General features: G+C 41.1%; 1 protein-coding gene across 1 annotated transcript in view; it reads right to left on the reverse strand.

Moving 5' to 3' along the window:
* The window catches only part of LOC137370296 (regulator of G-protein signaling 22-like), a 163,844-nt gene extending 153,108 nt beyond the window's left edge, over nt 1-10,736 (reverse strand). The window contains exons 1-3 of the mRNA XM_068032675.1: nt 10,292-10,736; nt 9,825-9,853; nt 856-918 (exon numbers count right to left, since the gene is read on the reverse strand). Coding sequence (XP_067888776.1) covers nt 856-918; nt 9,825-9,853; nt 10,292-10,331 — 132 coding nt within the window. The 5' untranslated portion in view covers nt 10,332-10,736. The remainder of the gene's footprint in view (nt 1-855; nt 919-9,824; nt 9,854-10,291) is intronic.
* Nucleotides 10,737-10,876: the final 140 nt, after the last annotated feature.

Raw genomic sequence — 10,876 nt, forward strand, 5'->3', positions numbered from 1 at the left:
AGAGGAAGAGAGCCAACTGCAATTCTGCCTTCAAGCAACCCCGAGCAAAGCAGGGCAACCAAAGTGCACTTTGACCAGCGAGGACTTCAAGAATACAACTTCAGCTAAGGACTACTGGATCATCCACTTTACAGACTTTATTTAAGTTCCATTTATTCTGGACTTTAATCCTACCACCAAATCTACTTTCCCTCCAGTAATCTAATTGTATGTGTGTGATTTTCACATGAATGTGTAGCATATGTTTTAGTATTTTTAAATCAGGTTAGAGTGTTAAGTGTAAGTTAAGTAGCTTACCTCTTTCTTGTTTAAACTCAAGAAAACCTGTCTGATTGGTTCTTTCATAATCACAGTAAAGGAATAAGATAAAACACTCACAGAGGTGGTAAGCACAACCATTGTTTAAAAGGAATAAACCCTGTTGTGGTCAAATAAGAGGAAGGGCAATAGGGGAGCCTGAGACCCTCTCCTCACCTGGCCCTAAAACCATAGAGAAACTGCTCTATCCTTGGGACAGAGCTATAAGTATTCAATCCCAGAGATAGGATGGTTTCTACACTTCCACAGATTCTGGGTAAAGAGCTCCCCTTTCTACAACAGCCATTGCCTTCACAAAATACACTGCAGGCTTGCGCTGGCCTGCGTGTCCCATGCTTAAAATTGTAAAAGAGCTTGCTGCTTTGAAAGCTGTCCGTTGCTCATAATTTGCAAGTGTCTGTGGTGACAGAGTGCCTCTTGTATATTTTATCATGCAAGTTATTTGTGTCTCTGAATAAATGTCCTTTTTTTGCAGGTGATTTTCTGTGAGTGTCTGTTTATACAGATTTCACTGTATTTAATCAAGAAACCACTTACCAGTAGACTGAGAAACACATTGAAATAATCCACCAATAGGTTATCTGTTAGCAAGTAGTCTTCCTAGAAATGGAAAAATAAGAATTAGTAAAAGAAATAAGATGTGAGATTCATTTTATTTTATTTAATTTAGAGATACAGCACTAAAACAGGCCCTTCGGCCCACCGAGTCTGTGCCGACCAAGAACCACCCATTTATACTAATCCTGCAGTAATCCCATATTCCCTACCACCTACCTACACTAGGGGCAATTTACAATGGCCAATTTACCCTATCACCTACAAGTCTTTGGTGGTGGGAGGAAACCGGAGCACCCGGCGAAAACCCACACGGTCACAGGGAGAACTTGCAAACTCCGCACAGGCAGTACCCAGAATTGAACCCGGGTTCCTGGAGCTGTGAGGCTGCGGTGCTAACCACTGCGCCGCTGTGCCGCCCATGTGTATCAAATGCATATAAAATTCCCTTTTGAAAGTTATTATTGAATCTTCTTCCTCCACTCTTTCAGGCAGTGCATTTTCTTTCCTACGCTTTCCAACCATGGTCATGTCTGGCACTATGGACCATGGCCTTTCACACAGATTTCTCAATTAGTAAATAATGGACACCCATGAAAGATTAAATGTGGCTTTTAGAATGTAACATTCCTAAAAGGAATTTTTTGTGCATCAAAATGTGGGCTATCAGTGTTGGAAAATTGAACTGTTTCCCACCTTTTCAATCCATGCAGTGCATACACTAAAAATGGAACAATAGAGAAAATAAACATCAATGCAAGCACCGTCACCTGTAGTATGTGTTAAATACTGTTCCAGCATTTAACAATTAACCCGAACCTCAGAAGAATATCCTCTGACACGTCAGTGTAGCATTTTTATTGCAAATCAGGATTGACCAAAGCTAAGATTGCCCATGTCACCAGTAGCAGAAAGAGGAGGGTTTTCATCCATAAATCAGGGTGGCATTCAAACTGAACTTTAGATATTTTTAAAGCCTTTCTGTCAACTTTTTAATTGATGACAAAACATCTTCAGTAGACTTAGTAAATCATAGGGTCATAGAATCATACAACACAGAAGGCCATTCAGCCCATTGTGTCTATGACAGCTCCCTGAAAGAGCTATCCAATTCGACCCACTCCCTTGCCTTTTCCCACAGCCCTACTAATATTTCATTTTCAAATGTATATAAAATTCCCTTTTGAAAGTTACTATTGAATCCTGATGTCGTCATTGTCGACAGGAATAGTGCCGGAAGACTGGAGGATAGCAAATGTTGTCCCCTTGTTCAAGAAGGGGAGTAGAGACAGCCCTGGTAATTATAGACCTGTGAGCCTTACTTCGGTTGTGGGTAAAATGTTGGAAAAGGTTATAAGAGACAGGATTTATAATCATCTTGAAAAGAATAAGTTCATTAGCGATAGTCAGCACGGTTTTGTGAAGGGTAGGTTGTGCCTCACAAACCTTATTGAGTTTTTCGAGAAGGTGGATGAGGGTAAAGCAGTGGATGTGGTGTATATGGATTTCAGTAAGGCGTTTGATAAGGTTCCCCATGGTAGGCTATTGCAGAAAATACGGAAGTATGGGGTTGAAGGTGATTTAGAACTTTGGATCAGAAATTGGCTAGCTGAAAGAAGACAGAGGGTGGTGGTTGATGGCAAATGTTCATCCTGGAGTTTAGTTACTAGTGGTGTACCGCAAGGATCTGTTTTGGGGCCACTGCTGTTTGTCATTTTTATAAATGACCTGGAAGAGGGTGTAGAAGGGTGGGTTAGTAAATTTGCGGATGACACTAAGGTTGGTGGAGTTGTGGAAAATGCCGAAGGATGTTGTAGGGTACAGAGGGACATAGATAGGCTGCAGAGCTGGGCTGAGAGATGGCAAATGGAGTTTAATGCGGAAAAGTGCGAGGTGATTCACTTTGGAAGGAGTAACAGGAATGCAGAGTACTGGGCTAATGGGAAGATTCTTGGTAGTGTAGATGAACAGAGAGATCTTGGTGTCCAGGTACATAAATCCCTGAAGGTTGCTACCCAGGTTAATAGGGCTGTTAAGAAGGCATATGGTGTGTTAGCTTTTATTAGTAGGGGGATCGAGTTTCGGAGCCACGAGGTCATGCTGCAGCTGTACAAAACTCTGGTGAGACCGCACCTGGAGTATTGTGTGCAGTTCTGGTCACCGCATTATAGGAAGGATGTGGAAGCTTTGGAAAGGGTGCAGAGGAGATTTACTAGGATGTTGCCTGGTATGGAGGGAAGGTCTTACGAGGAAAGGCTGAGGGACTTGAGGTTGTTTTCGTTGGAGAGAAGGAGGAGGAGAGGTGACTTGATAGAGACATATAAGATAAACAGAGGGTTAGATAGGGTGGATAGTGAGAGTCCTTTTCCTCGGATGGTGATGGCAAACACGAGGGGACATAGCTTTAAGTTGAGGGGTGATAGATATAGGACAGATGTTAGAGGTAGTTTCTTTACTCAGAGAGTAGTAGGGGCGTGGAACGCCCTGCCTGCAACAGTAGTAGACTCGCCAACTTTAAGGGCATTTAAGTGGTCATTGGATAGACATATGGATGAAAATGGAATAGTGTAGGTCAGATGGTTTCACAGGTCGGCGCAACATCGAGGGCCGAAGGGCCTGTACTGCGCTGTAATGTTCTAAAAAGAATCTTCTTACTCCACTCTTTCAGGCAGTGCATTTTATATCATAACAACTCAGGGTAGATTTTCATTTACATTGGTAGATAAGTAATCTGGTAAAGTGGATTGTCTCACCCTTTATAGAACCTGCCGATTTTCATGCCATTGATTGCAACCATCCTGCCAGATTACTACCCAGCTGGTGAAGAGGTAAATCAATTCAAATAGCCTCAGGAACAGAAGGTGCTGCTAAATCTTTTGGCAAGGATTTCCCCTCAATTACATATGATAATATATATACAATATATACTCTTGTTTTGTCTCTTTATTATTAATATTTTACTTATGGTTTTTGACTTTGGGTCATTTTATTCGGAATGCCCATTTCCCTGGGCTACTGGAGAATTATCTTGTGCACTTAGTGATTCTAGATTCTTTATTGTTTGCCCTGGTTAGTGTTTTAATTGGATGGAAAACTGGTCTTTGGAACTGGTTTTCAGCTAATCAAGGGCTGATGTTTATTTATCTGAGACCAAATTATAGAATGCAGGGCAGGCTATTTGAGGCACTCAAAAATCGGTAATATTTGTTTTTAAATAATAAAACAAAGAAATAATGTACAAAATAAAACAAAATGGACTGTAGTTGTACATATACTATTGGGCGGCACAGTGGCGCAGTGGTTAGCACCGCAGCCTCACAGCTCCAGCGACCCGGGTTCAATTCTGGGTACTGCCTGTGTGGAGTTTGCAAGTTCTCCCTGTGTCTGTGTGGGTTTCCTCCGGGTGCTCCGGTTTCCTCCCACATGCCAAAGACTTGCAGGTTGATAGGTAAATTGGCCATTATAAATTGCCCCTAGTATAGGTAGGTGGTAGGGAAATATAGAGACAGGTGGGGATGTGGTAGGGATATAGAATTAGTGTAGGATTAGTATAAATGGGTGGTTGATGGTCGGCACAGACTCGGTGGGCCGAAGGGCCTGTTTCAGTGCTGTATCTCTAAAACTAAAAATATACAAGTTAAAATAGTAAATATTAAAGGACCAAATAGGGAAACAGAATACAAGCAGAGAGAAAATTACATTTAGAATTTTTTTAAGTCGATACCTTAGAGAGAGTCAAAGTGGTGCAACAGGTTAGAAATATCCTTTCATTTTTGAGACATGGATTCAATCCAGCCCAGGTTAATAAAATGGAAGCCTCCCCTATGCAAAATGAATTTTGATAGTCCAGTTGTGATTCCTGGCCTGCATTAGAAGCCTCGCCTTAACTTGGTACTAATTAGCAATCTTTCTCAGAGAGCTCACAAGATTAGATAGTGTAGTAAGTGGAAATAAATGTTGTTTTTCTGAGATTGGGGCTAAAGTACATTGTTGTGGCAGAGCGCAGGGAGCTTTACCTCACAGCTAGCTGTATTTGAAATTAAAATGACTACTCTTGATAAGCACAAAATTTCACCTGTTCCAAAAATTTATATAAATATTGCAATAATTTTAGAGCAATAAAGTTATTCTTGATACTTAGTGGTTTTAGTCTTTCTGACTTAAGGAAAAGAACCCCAGCGAGGGTTCCTGTTACTAGCTGCCATCCAGTGACATGAGCCTGAAGTGTGTGTGTGTGTGTGGCAATTGGACACATAAGAACATGAGAGCATAAGAAATAGGAGCAGGAATAGGCCATTTAACCCCTTGAGACTGCACTGCTATTCTTGGTTGATCTGATTGTGGCCTCAACTCCAATTTCCTGCTGGCCCCCCATAACCCTTGACTCCCTTGTAGATCAAAAATCTGTCTAACTCAGCCTTGAATATATTCCATGACCCAGCCTCCACTGCTCTCTGGGGAAGAGAATTTGAAAGATTAAGGACCCTCTGAGAGAAGAAATTCCTCCTCATCTCTGTCTTAAACGGAAGGCCCCTTATTTTTAAATTGTGCCCCCTTGTTCTAGATTCCCCCACGAGAGGCAACATTTTCTCAGCATCTACCCTGTCAAGCCCCCTCAGAATCTTAAGTGTTTCAATAAGATCACCTCGCATTCTTCTAAACTCCAATGAGTATAGGTCTAACCTGCTCAACCTTTCCTCATAAGCCAACCCCTTCATCTCAGGAATCAGCCTAGTGAACCTTCTCTGAACTGCTTTCAATGCAAGTATATCCCTCCTTAGGTAAGGAGACCAAAACTGTACACAATACTCTAGGTGCAGTCTCACCAATGCCCTGTACAGTTGTAGCAAGATGTCCCTAATTTTATACTCCATCAGCCTTGCAATAAAAGCCAACATTCCATTTGCCTTCTTAATTACTTGCTGTATCTGCATGCTAGGCTTTTGTAATTCATGTACAAGGACACCCAAGATCTCTCTGTACCGCAGCATTCTGCACTCTCTCCCCATTTAAATAATATTCTGCTTTTCTATTCTTCCTGCCAAAGTGGACAATCTCACATTTTCCCACATTATATTCCATTTACCAAATTTTTACCCACTCACTTAACCTAGCTATGTTCCTTTGCAGCCACTTTTGTGTCATCCTCACAAATTGCTTTCCTACCTATCTTTGTATTGTCAGCAAATTTGGCTACAATACACTCAGTCCGTTCATTCAACTCATCAATAGTTGAGGCGCCAGCACTGATCCCTGTGGCACTGCACTTGTTAGAGTTTGACAACCTGAAAATGCCCCATTTATCCCGATACTCTGTTTCCTGTTAGTTAGCGAATCCTCTATCCATGCTAACATATTACCCACAATACCATGAGCTCTTATCTTGTGTGGTAATCTTTTACATGGCACCTTATTGAATGCCTTTTGGCAATCCAAATAAACTACATCTACTGGTTCTCCTTTATCCACCCTGCTTGTTACATCCTCAAAGAACTCTAATAAATTTGTCAAACAGAATTTCCCTTTCATAAAACCATGTTGACTCTGCTTGATTATATTATGATTTTCTAAATGTCCTGCTACTACTTCCTTAATAATACTCGAGCATTTTCCCTATGACAGATGTCAGGCTAACTGGCCTATAGTTTCCTGCTTTCTGTCTCCCTCCTTTCTTGAATAGAGGTGTTACATTTGTGGTTTTCCAATCCACTGGGACCTTTCCAGAATCTAGGGAATTTTGGAAGATTACAACCAATGCATTCACTGTCTCTGCAGCCACATTATTTAAGACCCTAGGATGCAGGCCATCAGGTCAGGGGACTTGTCAGCCTTTAGTCCCGTCAGTTTTCCCAGTACTTTTTCTCTTGTGATAGTGATTGTTTTAATTTCTGCCCTCCCTTTCACTTCTTGATTTACGACTAATCTTAGGATGCTTTTTGTCTCTTCTACTGTGAATACAGCTTGTTCATACTTGTTCAAAGTCTCTGCCATTTTCTTGTTTCCCATTATTAATTCCCCAGTCGAATTGTCTACTTGCAGAAGCTTTCACTGTCTGTTTTTATATTTCTTGCTAATTTACTCGCATACTCGAATTTCTCCCAATTTATTATTTTATTCGTCATCCTTTGTTGATTTCTAAAATGTTTCCAATCTTTGGGCCTAACACTAATCTTCGCAGCATTGTACGCCTTTTCTTTCAATTTGATACCACCCATAACTTCCTTAGTTAGCTACAGATGGTGTATCTTTCTCATCGAGTCTTTCTTTCTCAATGGAACATATCTTTGTTGAGAGTTATGAAATATCTCCCCAAATGTCTGCCACTACTTCTCTACTGTCTTACCTTTTAACCTAATTTCCCTGTCCACTTTAGCTAACTCTGTCTTCATACCTTTGAATTGTCTTTATTTAAATTTAAGGCACTAGTTTCGGACCTACATTTCTCACCATCAAACTGAATGTGAAATGCTATCATGTTATAATCACTCTTGCCTAGAGGATCCTTTACTATGAGGCGATTAATTAATCAAAGTGATTATTGACAACGCAGCTGGCAGCTGATGTCATCAGACTTCGCCAGTCTGCGCACATGTGCAGATTGGCTCCTACTCTCTGCACATGCGCTGCATTCCGCATTGCCAGGACTGGTTGGCGCATGTGCAGATGATGCCATCGCGTAACGCTGGTAGAGAGCGAGGTTGGGGGAAGTGGGGGTGGGCGGAAGCGGGGAAAGCGCAGCCAAAGACCTTTGTGGTGGTGGGTGTGCTCTCCTCCTCCCCCCCGCCTGCTCGCTCACTCCCTCCCTCCCCGGCCCGCTCACGCTCTCCCTCCGGCCATTGTGTGCTACCATGTGTTTAGGTTGCCTTTGTGTGATTATTTGAGCAGCACCATCTTTAGTCCTGCTGCCTGATGTCGCAGACTGTGATGTTTTAGTGGCACAGGCTGCATTTGCACATGTGCCACTGCAGCGCCACCTAGTGGGTTGCATTGTCAGCAAACACAGCCTTAATTAATCATGTCTCATTACACACGACCAGGTCTACAATAGCCTGCTCCTGGTTAGTTCCAGAATGTATTGTTGTAAGAAACTGTCTCGAATGCATTCTATGAACACATCCTCCAGGCTACCTTTGTTAATTTGATTCATCCAATTGATATGAAGATTAAAATTGCCCATGATTATTGTCATACCTTTCTTACAAGTCCCCATAATTTCTTGATTTATACTCTGTCCTACTGTGTAGCTGCTGTTAGGGAGCCTGTAAACTACTCCCACCAGTAACTTCTTTCCTTTACTATTTCTTATCTCCACCCAAATTGATTCTACATCGTGATCTCCCGAGCCAAGATCATTTTTCACTACTGTACTGATCTCATCCTTTATTAACAGAGCTACTCCATCTCCTTTTCTCTTCTTCCTATCCTTCCTGAATGTCAAATACCCTTGAATATTTAGTTCCCAGCCTTGGTCACCTTGCAACCACATCTTTGCAATGGCTAGCATATCATTCTCATTTATTTCTATTTGTGTCATCAATTCATTGAAGGCAAGTTTGGACTACAATGAATGCAGAGAAAACATAATGGGGTAGAAATTGATTTGCAATGTGTCCATTTTTGTAACGTAGAACAGGCACAATGCATACCAATTTAACAGTGATATGCAATACGCCCAATCTGCACAAATGTTGGTCCCACTGCTAAATTGGTGGATGCCTAAAACCGGTATTGAGCCCCCTTAAATTTGTAAATTTGTAAATTAGGACCTAACATATGTTGAAGGTCCCTATCCAAAAAACTATGCTTTCACCTGCCCTACACCCCAATATTGATGACTGGACTTTCAACCACGTAAGCCACTTCCTCCCCTCTGGAACTACCTTCCTGAACCCTTCCACCTCTCCATTTCCCTCTCTTCCTTTAACACCCTCATGAAACCCTAACTTCGTAATGTATTTTTGGTCACCTCTGCTAATATCTCCTTATTTGGTTCGGCTCTATTATTTTTCTTACGCCTCTGTAAAATATTTTGGGATGCTTTTCAACATTACAGCTGTCATACAAATACAAGTTGTTGTTGGATATTAATAATGTCGAGATCGGATCTAGACTTGCGCTTCAAATAAAAATACGAGTCTGGTCATTACTCAATCCGTGATAGCTATAGGGTAATACATCTGATTCCATAGATTCGGGACGATCTCTCATGTCTTTGTCGCATTTTGTTTTCCTATATTTACAAACTATTTATTATCATTATCAAACTAGAAACTCCGAGTCCTGCCAGTCTATTTCCCATTTACAATACTAAGGTACATTGTAGGTCATTGTAGAATTCACCAACATATAATTACTACTTCTGCTCATCAGTACTGTGTCCCTTCATTTTCGCGCGTTCGGATCCGCATTGTGTTGCACTGAGTTTTAAAAAAAAATCCATTCTATACTACTGCTTTACAACTACATCAAAATGATATATCACTGAAATTCGCACTGTCAGTATGCGCAACGGAAGTTGATTTTTCCCTTAACCCTTAAAAAAAATGCAAGAATGGTGAATCGGAATGAACACCCTTTAGCGAAATGCACCTGCAGTCAAAACATGCTGCTTTACATTTTGAATTTCTTTAACATTCTTTAAATATAACCAAACAGGTTCAACTCAGCTCTAAATTAGCAATTTAAAATGTATTTTTCCATCCTAGTCTTACAAGCATACTCAGTAAATTTTAATTGACCAGTATTAAACCACTTAGTTGGAAGAAAGCGTGAATTTTATAATGAAAGGCTTCCACTGTATGAACAATTACCGACCTCTTCAGGTCACCAGCCTTCCCTCCAGAGGCAAATACAAAGACGCTCGTTGTAGTGCCGAGAAAGGCACTCTCCAACGAGATAGATACATTCACTCAACACATATAACTTCACCTTCAGTCAATACACGTACTTACAAAATAATCCACTGTTATATTAGGAGGTTCTGAAAAATAAAGAATTCCAAGGTAAGATGTGTATAATGTCATCCACATAACCTCGCTGATGAACTAACTAACTTTATAAACTACGTTTATAAACATTTTCAGTTAATACAAGTTGGTAACAAATATTGGGAATGTCTTCCAAAATGCCTTTACTCAGATACCCCTTCCTTTACAAATTATCAGAGTTCCTGAAACTTATCTCACTGCAAATGCTGCAAGACTATATTTTACTCAATGCACCAACTAAGGCAGGTAGAATAAAAGATCACATTTCCCCGCTTGAGTTACAAATACAGGAATAGGCTTGTGCTATACAAACTTGTGATCTTCAACATTCATTCAGTATGTCAAACTCTTCGCCTTACACTGAAATAGACTGCTGTGCAAACCGCGGCATTCAGAGCTCAAATCCTACAAGGCGATCTGTGCCGTCATACCAGTCGTTAATTTGTCTGGTGATGTGTTTCCCTGCTCCATTGGCACAGTCTGGTTTCAGAACAAAATCAGGCTGTAGGCGAAGTGTTGATAGAGAGGAGAGTCAATGGTCGTCACCTTGGCCAAGGCTGGAATTTGCCCTGCGAAAAAATCCGCGTTAGAGAGGGACGATTTCAACTAACGATTCTACCTCTCGGAGCCTTTCGGATATCGGTCGGTTCAGTTGGCTAAGCTGGACATGTGAAAACAAATAAGAGCTGATGCTTTGTGCCGGACTGGGTTGCTATGGAGCTGCAGACAAAACCTTTAGGCATGAACAAACAATACTCCCACAATCCGTGTCCTATCACTTAGATACAAAGCTTCCCTAGTTCTTGGCTTTTTTTGACTACTTTGATATATATTTGGTCGGGCAAACGATTAAGAAAACAACAAATGTTCAATCAGTCTGCTACACGCCCGTGAATTCAGCCTAAGGGGACGTCCGCTATCGTCACTCCACTGTTATTAAGACTGTCGCTCAGTTCACATGAAAGATTGCCGACCTGAAACGTTAACTTTTTTTTTTCTCTTTCCACAGGCGCTGT

Source organism: Heterodontus francisci, chromosome 5 (assembly GCF_036365525.1).
Source record: "Heterodontus francisci isolate sHetFra1 chromosome 5, sHetFra1.hap1, whole genome shotgun sequence".
NCBI classification, from domain to species: Eukaryota; Metazoa; Chordata; class Chondrichthyes; order Heterodontiformes; family Heterodontidae; genus Heterodontus; species Heterodontus francisci.